This window comes from Podarcis erhardii (genome assembly GCF_964252035.2).
Source record: "Podarcis erhardii genome assembly, chromosome: 13".
NCBI classification, from domain to species: domain Eukaryota; kingdom Metazoa; phylum Chordata; class Lepidosauria; order Squamata; family Lacertidae; genus Podarcis; species Podarcis erhardii.
In genome coordinates, this window is record NC_138502.1 from 9,357,913 (window position 1) to 9,382,454 (window position 24,542).

At 40.1% G+C, this 24,542-nt stretch overlaps 3 protein-coding genes across 3 annotated transcripts in view; all 3 read right to left on the bottom strand.

The window, feature by feature from the left end:
- LOC309328391 (uncharacterized protein) overlaps positions 1–9,041 on the bottom strand; it is a gene marked incomplete at its 3' end in the record, with an annotated part of 40,048 nt that extends 31,007 nt beyond the window's left edge. The window contains exons 1-4 of the mRNA XM_081838386.1: positions 8,591–9,041; positions 6,480–6,771; positions 5,075–5,962; positions 4,187–4,414 (exon numbers count right to left, since the gene is read on the bottom strand). Coding sequence (XP_081694512.1) covers positions 4,187–4,414; positions 5,075–5,962; positions 6,480–6,771; positions 8,591–8,811 — 1,629 coding nt within the window. The 5' untranslated portion in view covers positions 8,812–9,041. The remainder of the gene's footprint in view (positions 1–4,186; positions 4,415–5,074; positions 5,963–6,479; positions 6,772–8,590) is intronic.
- LOC309326630 (vomeronasal type-2 receptor 26-like) lies at positions 908–2,669 on the bottom strand. The gene is made up of 2 exons (XM_081835500.1): positions 2,550–2,669; positions 908–2,002 (listed from the first exon to the last, which is right to left on the bottom strand). Exons 1-2 carry the CDS (start codon positions 2,566–2,568, stop codon positions 1,101–1,103), a joined length of 921 nt encoding a protein of 306 aa, XP_081691626.1. The 5' UTR covers positions 2,569–2,669; the 3' UTR covers positions 908–1,100.
- Positions 9,042–12,373: 3,332 nt separating the features above from the next.
- Positions 12,374–14,939, bottom strand: LOC309326631 (vomeronasal type-2 receptor 26-like). The gene is made up of 2 exons (XM_081835501.1): positions 14,207–14,939; positions 12,374–13,647 (listed from the first exon to the last, which is right to left on the bottom strand). Exons 1-2 carry the CDS (start codon positions 14,223–14,225, stop codon positions 12,746–12,748), a joined length of 921 nt encoding a protein of 306 aa, XP_081691627.1. The 5' UTR covers positions 14,226–14,939; the 3' UTR covers positions 12,374–12,745.
- Between the last annotated feature and the right edge of the window lie 9,603 nt (positions 14,940–24,542).

Genomic DNA, 24,542 nt, shown 5'->3' on the forward strand with positions numbered 1-24,542 from the left:
TAAAAGATCATTTATTCTTTTGTAATAAACCAGCTCCATGGGGAACTGTCCAGTTTGTGAGAGCTCTTTACTGGGCATAAGATAATTTGGGCCCATTCTCAGAGCTGTGTCCAGTTGACTCCCGCAAAATAGCTCACAAGGCAGTGTGCTTTAGTGTCAGTGAAGCTCAGATGCTGACAGGAGGAGAAGAAGCAGGCACAGGGAGAGGACAGTTAACAGCAGAAAGCAGAGAGGAGGGGGAGAGCAGCTGTAATCTGAGCTCTGACCAAAGGGACAGACAGATGTGTGAGAACTCCGATAGTGGGCAAGATGTTGGAATGCAGGAAACACTCTCTGCCAAATCTCGTAGGATTTCAAAAGTGGCAGAGACACTCGAAAGATACCGGAAGAGAAGGCGGGGGCTTCCGTGCTTGGGAGGGGGAGGAGCTCAGTCCGGGCAACAACATCTTCTGGGGAGGACGATGAGTAGAGGAACTCCGTCCTAGTTTGTTATTGTAGCAATAAATCTGAAATAATTAACAGCCAGAGTCGTCTCGCGTTTGTGGGAGAGACCAAGCTGTAATATTAAGGGGTGAGTTAGTTTGTAGACACAAATGGGGATTCCAATATACACTTGTCTGACCTCAAGTTCCTAAACTGATACCAAGAACATAAGTGAAACTACGAACACATCTGTCATTTACATATTTCTCTCTATCAGTTGCTCTCTATTGTTGAATTAAGGCCTCACTAATATAACATAGCTTTTTTATTTAGTTTCTTAAATAATTAATATATTACTTAGTAAAAAACAACTCTAATACTTAACTCTTTATTCATATTAACTGTCTAATCAGAATAGCTATAGAATAATGTTGATGTTTCTCTTTCAGTTTCAGAGTTTCATTGTCTTCAGTTGAAGTTCAGAAGGTAATGTGAACATTTGCCTCATTTGGTCTGAATGGCCTCTTAAAATAACATGCAACAATTTTGCAGCCCAGAAACAGCACAAAAAAGCTGAAATATTTTCATTTGGTCACATTGTCCTCATTCATTCACATTTCTGACATTTCAGTGTTGAAAATTAAGAACAATCATGGAACTACAAATTTTTATATTATTTATATCTTTCTTTGCATTAGATGTTCTCTGGTGTTCAATTCAGGCCTCACAAGAATAATGTAGCATTTGGGGGAAAAGATGCAAGCCAGTAATCCAGCACTAGAAGCCAAAATGGAGAAGATCTCCACAGCCACCATGTATTTTCCTCTGGTGCTCAGGTAGGTTGGAATAAAGGAGAGCCAAACACTGCAGAAGACCAGCATGCTGAAGGTGATGAACTTGGCTTCATTGAAACTGTCAGGTAACTTTCTGGCTAGGAAAGCCACAGTGAAGCTGACAGTGGCCAGGAAGCCCATGTAGCTTAAAACACAGTAGAACATGTGGACGGACCCTTCATTACATAACAATATAATTTCTTCACTCATTGATTTCATGTCCAAATCTGGGAATGGGGGAAAAGTTGCCAGCCAAAGACCACAGAGCCCCACTTGAACAATGGAGCCGGAGAGGACAATGGAATAAGCCAGTTTTTTGCCTATCCATTTCCTGATTGTGGATCCTGGCTTGGTAGCCATGAATGCCAAAACCACTGATATGGTTTTGGCCAAGATGCTAGAGAGGGCCACAGAGAAGACGATGCCAAAACCTGTTTGTCGGAGTGGGCAGATTCCCTGCTTAGGTGTTCCAATGAACATCAAGGAGCAGAGGAAACACAAGAGGAGGGAAACAAGGAGAATGTAAGTGAGGCTTCTGTTGTTGGCTTTGACGATGGCAGTGTCCCGGTGTTTAATGAAGATGCCCAACACTAGAGCTGTGATCAGAGAGAACAATAGTGCAGAGGAAGTTGAAATGATGGCTAAAGTTTCATCAAAGCCCAGAAAGTTTGGTATCTTAGGAATGCAATTGTCCTGGTCTTGGTTTGGATACTTATTTGCTGGGCAACTGATACACGTTTCCATGTCTGAAAAGACAAAATGAAATTACGAAGAAAATTCTTAAGAATTTTACTCCTCAGCAGTCCACCTAGCTAATGTTCTTTACCAGGGTAGCTTTCAATCTTCTAACTCAAAGACTTTCGTCTGAGATATTTCAAAAATAGATCTCATGCATCAAATCTGGAATTTCTACATAGAGGATATCTCTATCTTTTAGTGGCCCTCCTCCTCTTTCTTAGAATGCCCTGTAGTGAAAAGAGAGCAACATTACAGCTGAAATCTTGTGAGCCAAGAGAGGTCCACTGAATGAGACATCTACTCTCTCCCCAAACTGCCTTCTTCTTCGTGGAGTGACCATCACTTCTATTCCATCAGAATTTAGCAGAATTTGGATGTAAAATGTATTATGTTCCTTTCTGAAAAAATATTTTCTTCAGGATTTTTTAAAGATTATATTGTAAACAATGAGAACAATCAATTATTTAACCCCCACCCCACAACAAAATTTTAAGGACCTCAGAGTTGGCTAAATAAATTGTGCATTTTGGTCTATCTTAAGATAATATTTCTCACCTTTTTCATTTGAGTACATCCCGCTGGGACATGGTTCACAATCATAGCAACAAAATTTACTTCTCTCCTTCTTTTTCTTCCCGTAACCAGGACGGCATTTGTCATTACATACTGACAGGGGTGGCACCTATCCAAATATATAGGAATAATTTTGTTTTAAAAGGTTTTATGGGATTTAATCTAACATCAGGGGATCTATCAGCAATAGGAGGACCAATAATGTGAAACCTATGATCCATATGGGCACAAGTGGAACATAAAATGGGATAAAAAGCAGCCGTTAAGCATTATTAGATTTGAGTATAACTTAGCGGTTTTGCTTCTACTTGCAGAATGGCTACATGAATGTTCTACTAGGAGCATCTTGCTTAGTTCCATGGTTTTTGGGCTGTAGTTCCCCATGAGGTTTCATGTTCTTTCATCTTTGTGATTCAACATTTATATGAAACAGTTAGGGGCTATCTTCAAAGAATCTGGAGCACAGTGTTCATATATATACTGATGATGAACACCGGTATCTTAGAATTCCCTTGGAATGAGGAGAAACAGTGAAGGTGCTGCACTGCTGTCTGAAGGTTGTGTTGGACAGGATGGTGGCTGAATCCTTATAACTCCAAAGTGCTTTGGGTGGGTGGATTCTGTCTCTCAAAAGGATTGGGATCCCTTCTGGGAGGGATTGGACTCACTGTGTAGGGTCCCTTCTGGGACCTTTGGTCTCTCAGAAGGGATTGGACTCACTGTGAAGGAAGAAGTTTGTAGTCTGGAACTACCTTGAGATTCCAACTCATCACTAGGGTCTTAAGTGGCTTCTGTGGCTGGGCTGCTTATGCCCATCTTAGGTTGATGCATTAGGTGCAGCTATGACTAGATATATACCTGCTGCACATAGAATCATGCAAACTCCAGAAGATTATAACGTTCATTTTAAGCCCAAGCAATGCTGTAACAAGCTTAGCATTATATCAGATTCCACTAACCCGAGATCTGCCTCTGGGACTTCACATAAAAGAATGGCTGACAACAGTATCTGATAGCCATTGGTCCTTAATGTGAGATGTCTTCCGTGCATGTTGCTCTTTTTCGTATTGTGGCTCATATGTTTATTTAGTGTTAGACCTTATAGTATTCCTTAAAGGACATTGCCTACATCTTGGTGGCTTACAAATAAGCAATATATAGAAAGGCAATTTTCATATCATATACAATATAATATCACATACAAAGCAAATTGTGATTAACATCAGCTGGGCAACAAGTAGGATCTCAATAATAATAATAATAATAATAATAATAATAATAATAATAATAATAATAATAAATTTATTTCTATCCTGCCCGCCCCAGCTGAAGCCAGGCTCAGAGAGGCTAACAACAGTAAAATGATAACACATTCTACAATCTAAACTAACATGCTAGCATGTTCCCACAAGTAAAGCCAATTGTTCAAATAGAGATTCTCTCCATTAAAATACTATCCATCTATATATGAATTTCCTCTAAAAAACCCCCTACTTTTCTCTCCGAGGAAACATCACATTTAATCAGGTGCTAAGTGAAAAAAGCCTCCTTGTTTTCATTGCATCCCATTTTATTTCGATAACCATGAATGTTGGCATTTGAGAAATTTATTTCCTCACCTGAGTGAAGTCCCTGTGCCATTTAATTTGTCCATCATTAATGGTGAACTCTTTGCCTCGAGGGGCCTGAGGATCCAGCCTTCCCACTTTGACCCTGATGTAGGATCTATTTGGGAAAGTGATCAAATTTGTAATATCATAACCAGCTGCTAATTCTCCATGTTCATTTAATGTAATTTCATCACTAACAGAGTTGTTGAATGAGATCTTCTGTAGGAATGAGTGGAGCTAGGTGGAAAGAGAACCAAAAGGACTATAAAGTATTATAACATTCTGATTAAGATTGCTGAATAGCTTTCCTAGATGCATTCAAGATCTTTATAATTAGGGGTTATAAAGTTTTAATTCAAAGTATAGTTTATGAAAGTGTACAATCGGCAGAACCATTCTTGTTTTCTGCAAATGAAGGAATTTATACCATACACGACACAGTCAGATTGATAATTTTTGAAAACATTTGAAAGAAAGGTTACCTATTGTCACAGTAAAAAAACTTCTTTTATGCCCTTTTTCCATCTCACTTTTTAATCAGTATTATGTTATTATATGTTCTTGGATAATTGGGACCAATCAGTCACATATTGAAATATGTGCAATTGTTTCTCCATGCAGATACTCTAACTCTAAGAGGAACGTGTTCTAGGAGAGGGGAGATGACAACTGAGGGTTGTTTTTTAAGTTAACATTATGACAAACCCCCTCTTTAATTTATGTTCTGCTATAAGAAGCATAGCCTGCGATGCAGTAGAAATCTTCATTGTTTGTTTCCTTAACAGGATACCTTTTATTGTTTTATTTATAACTAAATACCAACTCACATAAAATATCAAGGCAGGGCACAATAGTGAACACTTTGTAAACCAAACTCTTTGTAACAGCAAACACTACCTTCCAAGGCTCTATGTTCTGAGGAGATCGTCTGCCTGCAGCTTCCATTCTTCTGTGGTTGGATCCAGCCAAGTGCCTATGTAAGGCATGTGCCAAAGCAGAGACAGCATTATAGATACTGTAGCTGTGGCTGGTCATGCTCATTTCAAAAAATGGCGCAGGAAGGCTCTCCAACATTTCCTCTCCGGTACAAGACTTAGCTATCTTTGTTGACTTTGTGGAGTGTGCAAGTGAACAATCAAATGTTTGTTCCCAGAAACCTGAGATAAAATCATCTTCCTCTTCCCAGGAAGGATTTACATGTTGCAGAAAATCTCGGAAGTCACGAACTTCCTTGGAAGGAATTGCAAAAGAGATAGCACCATGCAACATTTGTATATTAACATCAATAACTTTCTGAAGTTCATATAAAATGAAATCAATCTGAGCTGTGGTAATCCATACTTTTCCTTCACGTAAGTTCTTTTTGGACTGGGAAAATATGAACTCAGATAACTTCATCAGCTTTAGAGCAGTTGACAACCATGTAATAGATGCACTTTCTCCATATACAACAACTGCATTTGCTTTGCTTGTTATGAAAGCTGGGGACAAAATCCTTGTCTCCCTCAGCATATCAGTTATCTTACCAGTGACATGCACATGGTATTCAGCTCTTTCTGTGAATGCTGAACAGATCCCATTTTTGAAAAACATTGGTTCAATGGTATTCAAGAAACGTTCTCCAGCTTCATTAGCTGGAGTGATGAGCCCAACCCATTTCCATCCAAAATGCAGAAGCAACTGGATAATTCCTTGATACTGAAGAGCTTCATTAGGAGCCATGTGGTAAAAAGAAGGGAATTTAATTTGATCATTTGTGGCTGCTTCAAATGCACCATATGAAATCTGAAAAAGAAAAAAGAAAACCATAAGGAATTGATGGAAGTATTCATAACAAACCTATTTATCCCACACATCTCAAATTTACTGTTGTTGGTTTTTTTTTTTTTTGGGGGGGGGGAACCCACTTCCTCTTACATAAAAAATACACAAGCAATCTTGCTCAATTTCCCATTTCATATGGAGAGCATTTCTAGTTAACATGTCCTGATCTTATATGATCCACTGATAATTTTTCCCCAGGATCTTATATGATTCCATCTGGATATCCCATTTACCAACCTGGCACCTTTGAATTAATCTTCCCTTATATGCATTAATCCCTAGTAACCTACCCCCTCTCATGCACATTGTTAGAGACCCCCATGCTATAACAACAACAAACCCATACATTTAAGTCCCTTTCAGTTGTCCTTGTTATGCCACTCCAAATTTATGAATCAATAGACTCCTACTGAAAAGAGAGCTGAAGAGTGAATTATAGTGTGAAATCTCAATTTTCTCTTACCCAGAATATTCCTACCTGTGGAATTTTGTAAAGACCCAAGATGTCTGCCATGCACAAGGTGACCTCAGAGCTCAGTCCCCCAATGACTCCTATTACATTTTCCTGGGAGCCACATTTGTAGTTAGGGACAAAGGTATGTGAGTTAAACAGCAGATCCAGAGTGGTGCGGTAGGTCATCTTAGATTGATAGTAGCTGTCATAGATGTGGAACCCAAGAGTGACATTGGGCAAGACCTTGGGATTCTCATTGATCTCATCAATCGCAAACACCAGGGCAAGGATGTGCTGGTAGAACTTTGATAACACGCTGTGAATAAAGTGGCATTATTATGTGGGGAAAGTAAATAGTGCACAAAATCTACATCTGAGAGAGAGAACTTTCAGAGGAAAGATGGGTCTTGTTTTGTTCCTTGTTTTGTTCCGTTAGAATATTTGAATTGCTCTTTAGCCCAAATCTTTTTTATTTTATTTCTCAAAGACATAGATTGTGAATAGATCTATACAGAATACAGTGGTGCTCCACAAGACGAACGCCTCGCAAGATGGAAAACCCGCTATACGAAAGGGTTTTCCATTTTGGAGGCGCTTCGCAAAACGAATTTCCCTATGGGTTTGCTTCGTAAGACGAAAATGTCTTGCGAGTTCCTGCGGTTTTTTCCCCCTAACCCCCCTTATTCTAAGCCGCTAAGCCGCTTATCAGCTGATCCGCTAAGTCGCTAAGCCGCTAAAAGCCGCTAAGCCGCTAATAGCGCTAATCTGCTAAGCCGTCAATGGGCTTGCTTCGCAAGACGAAAAAACCGCTAGACGAAGAGACTTGCGGAACAGATTAATTTCGTCTTGCAAGGCACCACTGTAGGTCAGGAATTTTCTTGACTTTCACTTCATCTAGAAATAACTGCTGTGTCATATGACTATGCTACAGTTTTTGAAATTATTGCTATATCCCTTTGGCAGTAGCTTTCTCTGGAAATGCAAATTTGCATTAAATGATAATAAAGCTGATGGCCGTTGCCATTTTCAATGCAAATTATCAGGTTTTCAAGAGAATAAAGATACAGCAATGGAGAGTTTCACATGTATTTCTACCAAGTATGCCTACTTGTATGCTAGCAATGATAGCGAGTGTACTCTCTGCTTCTTCTTCCCCTCAGAATGTGGGATGTTAGCATCCAAAATGCATATGTAAAAGGTTAATTTCAAGAGCTGTAGAACTCTGTGAGGTCATACAAGTTGTGGAAGTTATGACAGTTGACAGTTATGGCAGTTAACTGAACAGTCTTAACAGTTGGAGCAGCATTTATGAAAAGCTGTGCTGCTCTCTGCCTCAGAGATGACCAGAACTGTACACAATATTCCATAATTAGTATAATAGCATTATGATGTGTACAGTATCCCTTTTTAGATGAGGTGACCGGAACACAGTATTCCAAGTGTAGTCACACCATAGATTTTTGCTTTTTCTGAACCTTTTCCAGATGTACCAAGGTATCTTTTTAGATGAGGTGACCAGGACTGTACACACTGTTCCATAATTAGTATGATAGCATTATGACTTGGGTGGTTTTGTTCAGTCCCTTAAGACTTAAGTGAGGATTTCTAGAATGGAATTTGTCATTTCCACAGTTTCTATACACTGAGTCATTATTTTCAATGAGCTATCCATTACTGTCCCAGTATCTCATTTGTGGGCAAACATCCCAGTTTAAACACCATAGACTTATAAGAGAAAAAAGGATTATTATTATTTTTGCCCAAACATACATCACTTTACAGAATGAATTACATTCATCATTTAACTGTCTATACATCCAGCTTAGCAAAATATGTTTGGAGCTCTTCACAATTCATTTTTGTTTTAGGCAAATTTGACTGTTTCATTTCTTAGGTTTTTATGTCGCCCTGTTCTATTCTTACTCAATTTTCTCTTTGCAGAATTGGATCACTAAATCTTAAGGATTCCTAATGTCTAACTGACAGTGCAGACATAACCTGTATGCACAGATATTTCTTATATCATCCATCAAATCAATACAGTTCTAAAACTATTCATTCAAAACAAAGTATATTTCAGTCAAATATAAAAATGTAAAGAATGAAAAAAATAATATTAAGGACTATTTACTTACATTGGTCTGTCAATCAAGACTTCAGAGGGGTGTTTATTGAATAAAACAGTGGGGAAGAGGTAGCGGATATGAGATGCTATGCCACCAATGACAGGGTCACTTGGCTCATACCACTCATGTGGAATAGGTACAGGATTAGTTGTGGTAAAATGAGCACTATGCACTTGGCACACCATGATGGGGAAGAGCAAGAGAAGCAGCAGCAGCAAGGTTCTACACATGGACTCTTCTTGGCCTCTCTACAATATCATTATTATCATCAGCCTGATTTGAACAGCATTGATTTGGAGGCAGCAGACTGCCAGTTCAGTGCTTAAAGGGACATGCATGCATCTTATCATTAAACTCTGTCGCAAATACCTGCCTTGAACGGTAAATAAGATGATGTGATTTGATATATGACCTGTACAATCACAGAGCCTGGCCTCTCTCTCCTGTATTATTCTAACTGTCTATGGAACACTGGGAGACTATAAAACATTTCAGACTTGTTTGCTGATTCTCCCCTGGCAAGGTGACTTAATTATTGTCATTTTAATAATTGCAGGGGAGACAATCACTTGCAATTTTTTACGGACTCCATGGCACATCATCTTTGGCAGAACTGTCAAGTAAACATTTGTTGCCTCAGGCAATTCTCAGTTAGGAAAAGTAAGATTTTACTAGTTTGCTAGGTAAATCACTGAGATCAGATGCCAGCCTCGCAAACTGGCGCTGGGCTGGCAGTGAGGTGTGAAGAGCCAAAGTCGAAGCTCCTCCTAAAAAATGCACCTGGGTCTATCATTCTTTAGTTGAACCCTTGACCCTTCTGTGAATCCCCACCAACCCAAAAATATATATGGTAAAATGAACTTCAAGGAAAAAGCAGTCACTATACAATCCAAAACAGAAATGCAAAACAGATGAAAAAGGGCTGATATCCAACTGCATCCATTTATAAATGGGACAAACTTCTACGAGTGGAGAAGAAAGTGCAAAACAGCTATTACACAGTGGTACCACATATGGTTCATGTGCAGAGGGTCTGACATTCAATACCTAACATCTCCAGGTATTGCTGGAAGAGACCCCAATCTGAAACCTTATAAAGCTGCTGTCCATCATTGTAGACAATATGGAACTAAATGCAGTAGTGAATTGGTTCAGTATAATCTAGCTTCCCTTCCTTCTCCTCCCTCTGCAGCTTCCCACAGGAGGGTACCCATGGTGTGCAGGAGAAGCAGAGGAAGGAGAAATTAGGTGTGAGGGGAAAAAGACTTTCTGCTGGCTATCAGGCAATGGCTTTCCCCACCTGCCTTGCCCCACCCTTCAGCCCTAGGAGCCTTTCACAGATCATGACTTTAGGAACAGCAGAAGCAGGCTTTGAGTCATTTGATGTTGCATAGCACCCATAGTTTCATTCCTTCACACAGCCCCTATTCATTAACACCTCTATTATGTAGGTCTATTATGCTTGACCTACATTTTGTGTTTGTAACTGGATAAGAAGTTGGATGCGGGTGGCACTGTGGGTTAAACCACTGAGCCTAGGACTTGCCGATCAGAAGGTCAGCGGTTCCAATCTCCGCGACGGGGTGAGCTCCCATTGCTCGGTCCCTGCTCCTGCCAACCTAGCAGTTCAAAAGCACATCAAAGTGCAAGTAGATAAAAAGGTAGTGCTCTGGCGGGAAGGTAAACGGCGTTTCTGTGCACTGCTCTGGTTCGCCAGAAGCGGCTTAGTTATGCTGGCCACATGACCCAGAAGCTGTAGGCCGGCTCCCTCGGCCAATAAAGCGAGATGAGCGCCGCAACCCCAGAGTCGGTCATGACTGGACCTAATGGTCAGGGTCCCTTTACCTTTTAAGAAGTTGGCCTAACCTGCAGTGTATCCTGGGTAATCACCCCCTCTGCCTATTTCTTTTCCAACCCTCTCTAGCAAGTTAATAATTAAATGACTGAAAATGCTGAGTTGCAGTGATTGTGATAATGAAATATATTAGCAGTGGAAACATCACTAAATCCAGATTTCAGAACCTGAGACTTTGTCTGAACCTATGGAGAGAGTATTCCTCAGTCAAATATATATACCTAAATGTGGGATGAGTAGAACAATAGCTGGTCATGTTGGGTGTCCTGACTAGCCAGGAAACAAGATTTCCTTCCTTAAGGTAGGAAATCCATTCAGGAGGATTTGTGCCGGGAACTAGAGTTCTATAGATGCTTGGTGCAAGAGATCTATGGGGATTGTAGCTTGCCCATCACGGTTTGGGAGGACAATCGACCTTGTTTGAAATTGGCTGAATCTGCACAATTTAAGGCCAGAACCAAGCATCTGGACATACGTTTCCAAAATGTGTGTCAGGGTGTTCAGTCAGGTTTGATTCGGCTGAAGTATTGTGCCAGTCACATTAACTTGGCCGATGGATTTACCAAACCTTTAAGCTTCCAGCGTCATGGGGAGTTTTGTGGTGGTTTGGAGTTGGGGGTAAGTTCCGTACATACTTTCCCTATAGTACCGCAGGGTGAGAGGGGGTGTGAGGAGAACCTGAGCTTACAGGGTTAAACAGCTCAGAGTGTACGCCCTGCCTACCATTTTTTTTGGGGGGGGGAGATACTGCGTCATATCCGAGAGTCTCCAGCCTTTGTTCTTTTTCTCTCTACTTTCGCTTTTGAGGAGAGAGGATGTGTTTTCACGATGCCGTTCGCTGTGATAGATAATGGATAGTTTCTGCTTAAATAAAACTGCTTTTAGTTGCTAAGATCCTGAGTGGACTTTATTTAAGCACACTGAAGGAAAGCACTTGAGTTTGCAGCTTTCTCTGACCGCTGCTGATCTCTGCATGTTGCTCAGAGCCTTTGGAATGTGGCCTTTGAAGTCCGGAGGCCTGGCTGGTAGCTGTGCACCCGAAGCGGGCTGGGTGCCAAGGCTTATCTGAGCAATAAATCTTCTTCAGTACCTAGGGGCTTGGTAGGGATAGAATTGCCTGTCTGTGTGAAGCCTAGAAATATCATTAAGAACTGCAATACCTTCAGGCATATAATTTCTGGTTCTGGGTCCATCAATTAGACCTATGCCCATGCAGCTGCAGCAGTTGCTCTGGTCCATGGTTGGATAATTAAACTATGGATAAATCACTATCTTCTTGGGAGCAGATCTGGCTGAAGACATTTTGGCACCTGATGCAAGCCGCAAAATGGCTTCCCACTCCCTGACAGAGAAGAAGTAGTTGGTGAAGATCTACAACAGGAGCAAGTGGGGTATAAAGATTTACATTAGGATCTGTTGTCTCTGTAGATCTTGCTGACAGAGGTGGTCACCTCACCTTGTCACATGGGAGGGTCAGCCCTACTTGGGACTCATACAACACACTGTTATGCTGTATCCATTTATCTTCCCCTTGTAGTGTAGGAATTTATTAATATGAATTTGAATGTGTGAGGATACTATTTTAAATGCACACATGGTTCTATATGAGCTGCACTGTACTAATCAATCTTTTCTAATAAACCAAAACTGTGGGGAACAATCCAGTTTGTGAGAGGTCATTTCTGGGCATAAGGTAATTTGGGCCTATTCTCAGAGCTGTGTCCAGTTGACACCAGCAGAAGATCTCACAAGGGAGAGTGTTTTAGGGGTTAGGTAGGTTCTGGACACACATGGGGATTCCAATTTACATTTGTAATTCCTCATGTTCCTAGATTGATACCAAGAACATATGTGAAACTACAAACACATCTCTCATTTACATATTTCTCTCTATCAGTTACTCTCTATTGTTGGATTCAGGCCTCACAAATATAACATAGCTTTTTTATTTAGATTCTTAAATAATTTATATATCACTTAGTCAAAAAACCCCCAACAACTCCAATACTAATACTCTCTATTCTTCATTCATATTAGCTGTTTAATCAGAATGGCTATAGAGTAATGTTGATGTTTCTCTTTCAGAATTTTACCGACTTCAGGTAAAGCTCAGAAGCTGATGTGAATATTTGCCTCATTTGGTCAGATTGGCCTCTTATAATAACATGCAACAATTTTGCAGCCCAGAAACAGAGCACAAAAAAGCTGAAATATTTTCATTTGGTCACATTGTCCTCATCCATTAACATTTTTGACGTTTCAGTGTTGAAAATTAAGAACAATCATGGAGGCATAAATTCTTATATTATTTATATCTTTCTTTGTATTAAATGCTCTCTGGTGTTCAAGTTAGGCTTCACTACAATAATGTAGCATTTGGGGAAAAATATGCAAGCCAGTAATCCAGCACTTGAAGCCAAGATGGAGAAGATCTCCACAGCCACCATGTATTTTCCTCTGGTGCTCAGGTAAGTTGGAATAAAGGAGAGCCAAACACTGCAAAAGACCAGCATGCTGAAGGTGATGAACTTGGCTTCGTTGAAACTGTCTGGCAACTTCCTAGCTAGGAAAGCCACAGTGAAGCTGACAGTGGCTAGAAAGCCCATGTAGCCCAAAACACAGAAGAACATGAAAACTGACCCTTCATTACATAAGAATATAATTTCTTCACTCATTGACTGCATGTCCAAATCAGGGAATGGAGGGAAAGTTGCCAGCCAAAGACCACAAAGCCCTATTTGAACAATGGAGCCGGAGAGGGTTATGGAATAAGCCAGTTTTTTGCCTACCCACTTCCTGATTGTGGATCCTGGCTTGGTAGCCATGAATGCCAAAACCACTGATATGGTTTTAGCCAAGATGCTAGAGAGGGCCACAGAGAAGACGATGCCAAAACTTGTTTGTCGGAGAAGGCAGGTTGCCTGCTTAGGTGTTCCAATGAACATCAAGGAGCAGAGGAAACACAAGAGGAGGGACACAAGGAGAATGTAAGTGAGGCTTCTGTTGTTGGCTTTGACGATGGCAGTGTCCTGGTGTTTAATGAAGATGCCAAACACTAGAGCTGTGATCAGAGAGAACAATAGTGCAGAGGAAGTTGAAATGATGGCTAAAGTTTCATCAAAGCCCAGAAAGTTTGGTATCTTAGGAATGCAATTATCCTGGTCTTGGTTTGGATACTTATTTGCTGGGCAACTGATACATGTTTCCATGTCTGAAAAGACAAAATGAAATTACGAAGAAAATTCTTAAGAATGTTTGTCATCCGGAGTTCTTTACCAGGGTAGCTTTCAAAACCTCTAGCTCAAAGACTTTTGTTTGAGATATTTCAAAAATAAATCTCATGCATCAAATCTGGAATTTCTTCACAGAGGACATCTCTATGTTTTAGTGGTCCTCCTCCTCTTTCTTAGAATCACAAGCTGCTCTGTAGTGAAATGAGAGCAATATTATAACTAAAATCTTCTGAACCGTGAGAGGTGCAATGGATGAGACATTCATTCTCTCCCCAAACTGCCTTCTTTTTCATTGATCATAATTCTTCTTCTCCATCGTAATTTAGTAGAATTTGGATGTAAAATGTATTGCCTTCCTTTCTAAATATTTTTTCTTCAGGATGTTTTAAATCATATTGCAAACAATGAGAACAATTTAAAAATCTATTATTTAACCCTCCCCCACACCAGAATTTTAACAGCAACAAAATTTTAAGGACCTCAGAGTTGGTTAAATAAATTGTGCAGTTTGGTCTATCTTAACATAACATTTCTCACCCCTTTCATTTGAGTACATCCCGCTGGGACATGCTTTACAATCATAGCAACAAAATTTACTTCTCTCCTTCTTTTTCTTCCCATAACCAGGACGGCAGTTGTCATTACATACTGACAAGGGTGGCACCTATCCAAAAATATTGGAAGAATTATTATTTTTTAAATGTTTGGGTGGTATTAACCTAACACCAGGTGATATATAAGGAATAGGAGGACCAATAGCGTGAAACATATGGTCCATATTTGCACAGGTGGCACATACAATGGGATAAGAAGCAGCTGCATAGCGTCATACAAACTCAAGAGAATTATAATGTTCATTTTCAGCCCAAGGGATACTGTAACAAGCTTAGCGTTCTATCTGATGCCACTAACTGGAGATCTGCCTCAGGTATTTTACATACAAGAATGGCTGACAACACTTTCTGATACCCATTGGTCCTTCTCAATGTTAGATGTCTTCTGAGCATGTTGCTTTTTTTTGTATTGTGGTCCATTTGTTTATTTAGTGATAGACCTTACAGGATTCCTTAAAGTATATTGCTTACTCCTTGGTGGCTTACAAATATGCAATAAACAAAAATAGAATTTCCATATCGTATGCAATATAATATCACATACCAAACAGAATGCAGTCAACGTTCGCTGGACAGCATACAGGATCTCTTAAACTAATGTGCAAGCATTTTCTCACAAGCAAAGCTAATGGTTCAAATGGAGATTCTCTCCATTAAAATACAGTGGTACCTTGGGTTACATACACTTCCGGTTACATACGCTTCAGGTTACAGACTCTGCTAACCCAGAAATAGTGCTTCAGGTTAAGAACTTTGATTCAGGATGAGAACAGAAATTGTGCTCCGGCGGCGCGGCAGCAGCAGCAGCAGGAGGCCCCATTAGCTAAAGTGGTGCTTCAGGTTAAGAACAGTTTCAGGTTAAGCACGGACCTCCGAAATGAATTAAGTACTTAACCTGAGGTACCACAGTGCTATCCATCTACATATTAATTTCCTCTTCTTAAAGTCTACTTTTCTCTCCCAGCAAACTTCACATTTAATCAGGTGCTAAGTGAAAAAACGCTTCCTTGTTTTCAATGGATCCCATTTTATGAATGTTCCTATGTGATGCCAATAAAGGTTACTTGACTTGATAACCATGAATGTTGGCATTTGAGAAATTTATTTCCTCACCTGAGTCAAGCCCCTGTGCCATTTAATCTGTCCATCGTTAATGGTGAACTCTTTGCCTCGAGGGGCCTGAGGATCCAGCCTTCCCACTTTGACCCTGATGTAGGATCTATTTGGGAAAGTGATCAAATTTGTAATATCATAACCAGCTGCTAATTCTCCACGTTCATTTAATGTAATTTCATCACCAACAGAGTTGTTGAATGAGATCTTCTGTAGGAATGAGTGGAGCTAGGTGGAAAGAGAACCAAAAGGACTATAAAGTATTATAACATTCTGATTAAGATTGCTGAATAGCTTTCCTAGATGCATTCAAGATCTTTATAATTAGGGGTTATAAAGTTTTAATTCAAAGTATAGTTTATGAAAGTGTACAATCGGCAGAACCATTCTTGTTTTCTGCAAATGAAGGAATTTATACCATACACGACACAGTCAGATTGATAATTTTTGAAAACATTTGAAAGAAAGGTTACCTATTGTCACAATAAAAAAACTTCTTTTATGCCCTTTTTCCATCTCACTTTTTAATCAGTATTATGTTATTATATGTTCTTGGATAATTGGGACCAATCAGTCACATATTGAAATATGTGCAATTGTTTCTCCATGCAGATACTCTAACTCTAAGAGGAACGTGTTCTAGGAGAGGGGAGATGACAATTTAATGTAATTTCATCACCAACAGAGTTGTTGAATGAGATCTTCTGTAGGAATGAGATCTTCTGTAGGAATGAGTGGAGCTAGAGGGAAAGAGAATCAAAAGGTCTATAAAGTATTATAACATTCCAATTAAGATTGTTGAATAGCTTTTCTAGATGCATTCAAGCTCTTTAAAACTAGGTGTTATAAAGTTTTAATTCAAAGTATAATTTGTGACAGTGTAGAATTGGCAGAACCATTCTTGTATTCTGCAAATGAAGGAATTTATACCATACACACCACATATGGAGCAAAAGTTACATGCTGTCATGTTTAAAGACTTCTTTTATGCCCCTTTCCCATTTCCCTTTTTAATCAGTATTGTGTGATGATATGTTCTTGCATAATTGGGACCGGTCAGGGACATATTAGAATCTTTGCAATTGCTTCTCCATGTCAATATCTCACCTCTAAGAGGAAGCTGGTCTAAGGATCATATCTGGAATGGACATGACAACTGAGGGGTTTTAAAAACTTAATGTTATGACACAACCTCCCAATGAATTATGTTCTGCTTAAGGAGCATAGCCTGCAACTCAGTAGGAATTTTCTTTTAGATTTGAGGCCATTCAAAAGTCTCCATTACAGAAATCAGGTAGGATATGTTGAAGGAAATTCTTTGTAAGCAGGTATTTCTGTCACTTCCTGCTAAATCAAATGACTGATGTCTCATTTTTGGCAAACCATTGCTATTCTAACCTATCGCTTGTGCACATCAAAAAGCGGATAAAAGAACTTTGGTCAGAAGACTCCATTGGAAGTGTTAAGTCTGGTGATAAATTGTTAAAATGAGCATGAACAGGATAACAGGACATTTTAGATAACAGGATAACAGGACATTTTAGAAACAAATTTTCAGAGATTTTGAACAATCTCTCTGGATGAGAATATTTAACCTTAATACCAGTTAATTGAGAAGTTTCAGTTTGCTATTCTTGGGTGCTGCCTCTACCCTTTGTGTTTTCTTTGAGGTACATTGGGACCTGAAATAATTTTTTTCAAAATTGGTATCATGGATAATTAGCTTTATCTAGTGCAATATCAAACTGCTCCACTGCCCCATTTCCCCAATGGCTCCCTTCTCCTCTGAAGAGCAAAAGTGTATTTTTTCTTGCTGCTATTGCTGGTTGTGGCAATGCAGAGAAAGCTGCTGAAAAGTTTGCAAAGTTTGGTTGGGTGAGCTTGAAAACGTTTAAAGGATTCAAAAAGGGAATGGAATTGCCTATTTCCTTTCTTATGTTAACATCACAAGGTGGCCAAGTGGAGAATGTGCTTGAATTTAATTTTCTTTCTCTTTTAGCTTATGGTACCTAGTTGTGTACCAAATGCAATAATACGAGTAATTTTTCACTCGCTGGATCATCACTTTGTCTTGGTGAGTGGGCCTGCACATTCCTATGACCCTTGTGAACAAAGCTGTCGGGAGTCTTGTTCTCCCAGTAGGGTCACCCAAGCTGGTAAGGTCAAAGGGGAAGAGCTAGACAAAGAAAGATCCAAGAAGTCCTCAGTGGCAGAACAGGTGGATGATAACAAGCGGTATGTTACAATGGCTGTGAAGGTGGATGAAGGCTGCAGCAGATATGAATCTACCAGTCATCGTGATAACCATGCCATCGGAATAAAGCATTCCTGTGAAGACTGTGGATTGGTCAGCGTGCACTGATCTACACACATAAAACAAATTCACACAGGCATCTTCCAAAAACCCATCCCAAACCCCAAAGTCCCATGGCAATTGGCAAATGGTAATGTGGGCAGGACCATGAAATCTGGAAACCTCTAGTCATGAACTGGGACATGGGTGGTGGATACAGATTCAGTCGCTCTGATTCAAGGAATGAGGCAGTTGAGCAGCTCGGCAGCTGTATCCATGACTGAGCATCCCTATTTAGGATCCACTCTACTCACCCCAAAAAGGGACTAGAAAAGGTGTCCTAAACATAGTCTGCCTCCCTTTTTCCCTGAGTGAATTACCATGCCCAGTGGGGTCACCACCCAGCGGTCATAAAAGACAATTGAACTTTGGAACATGGAATATATGGACTTTGTCAGATAACACAGATAATGAATGTCCCGAATGCAGAACTGCATCATTGCAAGAGAGCTGCAACATTTTTACATCGATATTGCAGCACTTCAAGAAACTTGAAGAGCAGGTGAGGGTCGACTGAAGGAAGAAAAAGGAGGAAAGGCCTCTCCTCCTTCCGGAGGGGAGGTGTTGTGGGCGGGATGCGATTTCTGCATCACGCAGGGGACGTTATGCCCCCTGCCCCATTCACCTGGCTGGTGTGCCATGCCCCCGGGTAAGCACCCAACCGGGCGACTTGGTGGGGGCGTGGTTTGCTGTTTAAGTTACAGCCGTGCCACCCATTCCACCCATTTCTTCACCTTTTTGCCGCGAGTCACCCACCCACCACTCTCTTAGGGTTCAGGGCTTAGCTTCTCTCTTGACCTTGCTATGGACCTATGGTTGGTCGCCCAGGTTGCCCAGGGGCCCTGGTAGGAATTTTTTCAAATGGCATTAGGCCTTTTGGTTTTTTCCCCTACCTCATAGCAATCGTCACAACTTTCTTGGTATTTGGCGGTTAGGCATTGCAATGTGTTGTTGGTGTGTGGAAGGGCAAGGTGTGGCCATCACCTACCCCTTCAAATTTCGGTATTCTGTAATGTTTTATTTCTGACTATCGGTCGAATAATAAAGGAATGAATGAATGCATTCTGTTAAAGGAATTTGGTGGTTGTGGATCCTGTCCGATGCCTGTGTGGCGGGGGGCCATGGCACGACCCTCGGTGACATCAGGAGAGAGCTTATAGTTGTATTAGCATCAACAGGCTCCCCCTACTGGTGGATAACCCCTCTTTAGGCTCACCCCTCTAAGAGTGGGTGGAGTCAATCTTCTGTGGTCCAATGCCTAAGCCAATACATTCTCACTTGCTGTAATCAATAAAGTTATGGCCTTTTCTTGCCCATTAACCTTATACACTGTGTGGGGATCGGGTTCTCGGGTCCTCGAACCACAACACATTCTTCTGGAAAGGTCTACCTAAACAAGAACGTCGAATACATGGAGTAGGCTTTGCTATCAAGAACAATCTTGTGAAGCTCTTGTCAGAAGTCCCTACCAGCATTAATGAACAACTTTCAACCCTTCAAATAAAACTCACAAAAAACCAACGGGCTACTATTCTAAGCGCTTATGCATCAACACTGGATGCTGATGAAGACATTAAAGAAATTTTTTACTCTCAGCTGGATACCATTCTATTGGAGACACCTAAGGAGGATAAAGTTATCCTCCTAGGTGATTATAATGCAAGAGTTGGGTGAGATTTCAATATGTGGCCTGGGACTATTGGGGAAGAAGGAATTGGCAGCAGCAACCAGAATGGAATCTTACTTTTGACGATATGTGCAGGGCACAACCTTGTTATTACCAACACACTCTTCCGACAAAAAAATAAATCTAAGACATATTGGAGACGCCCTCGGTCAAGCCACTGGCACCTCTTTGACTATGTAATTGTCTGAGCGGAAGATCAATGTGACGTGCTCCTTACCAGAGCTATGATGAATGCCAATGACTGCTGGACAGATCACTGATTAATACACTCCACAATGGCTATCAAGGATAGGCAGGCTTCAAGGAAGGAAACCAAGGCACAAAATGAACACTCAAGTCCTTCAAGATCCTATTAAGCGGGATTGTTTCCAAGTGACTCTTAAGGACCATCTGCTTTTGGAACTCCCTGATAACATCTAGGAACACTGGGCCAAGCTAAAATCATCCATTATTGCAGCCTGTGAACAAACTATTGGATACCAAACCAAGAAACACCAGGACTGGTTTGATAAGAATGACAGTGAGATTGGATGCATGATTGACAAGAAAAAGGAATGCCTTTCAGATCTGGCAAAGAGATAGAAACTGCGCCACTATGAAAAAAAACATATGCCAGTGCTAAGGCTGAGGTTCAATGAAGAACCAGAGAACTAAAGAACACCTGGTGGATTAAAAAAGCTCAAGAGATCACTGTAAATTGTAATGCCTTGTGGACTCTTCTTCTGAAAATTGGCTGCCCAGATAAATTTGTGAACATCATTTGGCTTTTCCATGATAATATGACAGCAACAATCGTAGATGACAATGGCTCTCAAAGTGAACCATTCACAATGGGATCATGTGTTAAACAGGGTTGTGTTATTGCCCCAACTGTATTCATTATTTTCATTTCCATGATCCTACACCTTGTTGAAGGGACACTCCCCTCCAGAGTAGAAATCATATGGAATCATATGGAAATCGTATGGCAACAGATGGAAAGATATTTAATCTTAGCGGGCTGAAAGCAAAGAGTAAGGTTACCGTAACTTCCGTCATAGAGCTTCAGTATGCTGATGACAATGTAATGTGTGCACACTCAGAGGATGACCTACAAACCATCCTAAATATCTTTGAAGAAGTTTACATAAAGCTTGGCCTATCACGCAACTTACAAAAAAACAAAGTGCTGCATCAACAAGCACAAAACAACCTCTCTGCAGCACCACAAATCCAACTCAATGGTGTAACATTGGATAATGTCAATCACTCCTTCTACCCAGGCAGTTATCTCTCCACAAGGGCCAACACTGATGTCTAAATCCAACATTGTCTGAGTTCTGCAAGTGCAGCTTTCTACCAATTGAAGTGTAGAGTGTTTGAGGACCAGGACATTCACAGGGAAACCAAACTGCTTGTTTACAAAGCTATTGTTCTATCAACCTTACTGTATCCTTGTGAAACGTGGACCACTTATAAACACCATCTCCAACTCCACAAAAGATTCCATCAACAGTGTCTCTGAAAATTTTTACACATCACTTGGGAGGATAGGCAAACTAATGCCAGTGTACTGGAAGAAGCAAAGGTCACCAGTGTTGAAGCAATGATTCTTCAACATCAACTTTGTTGGACTGGTCATGTTGTGTGGATGCTTGATCATCGTCTTCCAAAGCAACTACTCTATTCCGAATTTAAAAATGGAAAGCAAAATGCTGGTGGTCAATGAAAGAGGTTTAAAAAGTCTCTCAAGGCAAATCTTTAAAAATGTTGTATAAACACTGACAACTGTGAAACACTGGCCTGCAAGCACTTCAATTGGAGAACAGCCTTTACCAAAGGTGTCATGGGCTTTGAAGACACTCGAACTCAGGATGCAAGGGAGAAACGTGCCAAGAGGAAGGCATACTTGGCAAATCCACACCATGATTAGTTCCCGCCCGGAAACCAATATCCCCACTGTGGAAGGGCGTGTGGATCCAGAATTGGCCTCCACAGTCACTTACGGACTCATTGTTAAAACCATGTTTATGGAAGACAATCTTACTCAACTATGAGTGATCACCAAAGAAGAAGAGCAGTAATATGACTGAAAGCAGGCCTAATTTCAATAGAAACTTGAATATGACTGTGTAGGTTCCACTTTTGGTTGAAAGTGATGTATGCGCCTGTGGGACTAGCTTCTCTCACATTGACTGATTCTTTTTACTCCAAGTGGGAAGAAACCAGTTAAATTATTAAATTTGGGTTTTTCCATCAACAATATCCTAACCCAAGTAAATGATAAAGCAAAAATGAATATTTCACAGAGAATCAGAGATATCAAACTACAAAATCACTTAGCCCTAGCTTATTTATATCCCATGCTCAGGACAAACAGATTGGTGCTGGTACTTCCCAAATATTTGACAAATTTGGCTATCCTCAAATTTAGAAGGGCATTTATGCAAGCTAGATTTCGTGTCCTGCCTTCTGATCTATTGGAAGGCAGATATAGAAAGATTTTTCACAGCAAGCAGATCTGTCCACGTAAGAGGGCCAAGCAGAAACAGTGAGCCATATTCTATTCCACTCTAGATTTTATTCAGATTTCAGAGCATCCCTCATAAACCTGCTTGTACAAAAAATGCCAGGGAGGATAGAGGAATACTATTTAAATTACCTCCTATCCAACCAGAATTCTTATGTCACTAGAAATGTAGCTAGATTTGTGCAATAGCCATAAGTAAAAGAAAGCCAAAGATTACACAGCTGCCTAAATCGTCATAAACTGGTACAGTTCTTAGTTAAATCTTTTATTATTTTAAACTCTTATGGTGTTTTATTCCACTGGACATGTATTTCAAGTACACTTAACCATTATATTGCTTGTTAAACACCATACTGATCATTTTTATTGTTTGTGTAGAGAATTATCCAGAAATTTTGGTTTAATATGCTAGCTGTTTGCCGTAATAAACATTGATTGAGCTTATGGCATTTCCACACTTTGCTAGAACACTGTAAAATGTTTGGGCCCCCTGGAGATAGGCAGAAGGTAGGGGTTTGAAAAAGACAGACAGACCTTCCCAGCAAATGTATTTAAACAATTATGCCACACCAAATTGGGTTTGGATTTCTGTTACTATGCACTCCACAGTTACTACCAGCCCCAAAGCTTCAACAATTGTCTAATCAAATGCCACTTGAAATATAGGAGCAGCATTCATTCCAGCTCTTTAAATATCTGCTGTTATTTAGCCACTATTTATAACTACCGTAAATACCAACTCACATAAAATATCAAGACAGGGCACAATAGTGAACACTTTGTAAACCAATCTCTTTGTAACAGCAAACACTACCTTCCAAGGCTCTATATTCTGAGGAGATGGTCTTCCTACAGCCTCCATTCTTCTGCGGTTGGATCCAGCCAACTGCCTATGTAAGGCATGTGCTAAAGCAGAGACAGCATTATAGATACTGTAGCTGTGGCTGGTCATGCTCATTTCAAAAAATGGCGCAGGAAGGCTCTCCAACATTTCCTCTCCGGTACAAGGCTTAGCTTTGTATATTGACTTAGTAGAGTCTGTAAATGAACAACCGAATGCTTGTTCCCAGAAATCTGTGATAAAACTATTTCCATCTGCCCAGGAAGGATTTACATTCTGCAGAAAGTATCGGAAGTCATGAATTTCCTTGGATTGAATTGCAAAGGAGATAGCACCATGGAACATTTGTATATTAACATCAAATTTTTCTTGGAAAATATTTATTACGAAATCAATTTGAGCTGTGGTAACCCATACTTTCCCTTCAGGTAAGTTCTTTTTGGACTGAGCAAATATCAGCTGAGCTACATTCATTACGTTTAGAGCAAATGACAACCACATAAGAGATGTACTTTCTCCGTATACAACAACTGTGTTTGCTGTGCTTCTCATGAAAGCTGGGAAAACAAAACTTGTGTCACGCACCACATCAAGTATGTTACCAGTGAAACGTAGATGGTATTCAACTCTTTCTGTGAATGCTGAACAGATCCCACTTTTCAAAAACATTGGTTCAATGGTATTCAAGAAACGTTCTCCAGCTTCATTAGCAGGAGTGATGAGCCCAACCCATTTCCATCCAAAATGCAGAAGCAACTGGATAAGTCCCTGATACTGAAGTCCTTCATTAGGAACCATGTGGTAAAAGGAAGGGAACTTAATTTGATGATTTGTGGCTGCTTCAAATGAACCATATGAAGTCTGTAAAAGGAAAAGCCCAAGCATTCTGAGTGAAAGAATTCCTAACAAATATATCTAACAAATATTTATCCCATATATCTCCAACATACTGATTTTATGGAAAACACCCACCCACACTTACAATAAAAATAAAAACACAGTCTTGCTCATTCCCCTGCCCTGTAGATATTAATTTCCATTATTACGGAATCAAAGCAGATTCCTACCTGTAGATGTTACTTTACTTCAAGTATAGGAGAGCATTTACTCTTTTTTAATTTGATGCTTTCTGCACCACAAAATTAAAAAGCAGTAAAATACAAAAATACCATATCAATCACAACCAGCAAAAAACAAAAGAACTAAAATGAAATTAAACAATACCGAACACCATATAATACTGGCACTGCTAGAAGTGTCTCCCAAATGCCAAATGACAGAACAGTAACTAGAAAACATGGTTTTCAATTAGCCGTTGAATGTGAACATTTTGCAGAAACAGCATAGCTCCCAGAAAAAGACTTTCCCAATTCTTACGGAAAGCATTCCTAGTTAACATATCCTGAGCTTATGTGATCCCATGATAATAATTTAATAATAATATATATCCCACATATCCCAAATTGACTGGTTTTTTTTGGGAGGGAAATACCCACTTCCACTTGCATAAACAATACAAACACAATGTTGCTTAAATTCACATTTCATATGGAGAGCGAGTCTAGTTAACATGTCCTGATCTTACATGATCCAGTGATATTTTGTTCCAAGGATATTATATGATCCCATCTGGATATCCCATTTACCAACCTGGCACCTTTGAATCAATCTTCCCTTACCTGTATTAAGCACACATCCTTTGTACCCTTGCCCTTGTCATGCACATTGTTGGAGACCCCATGCTATAATATCAGCA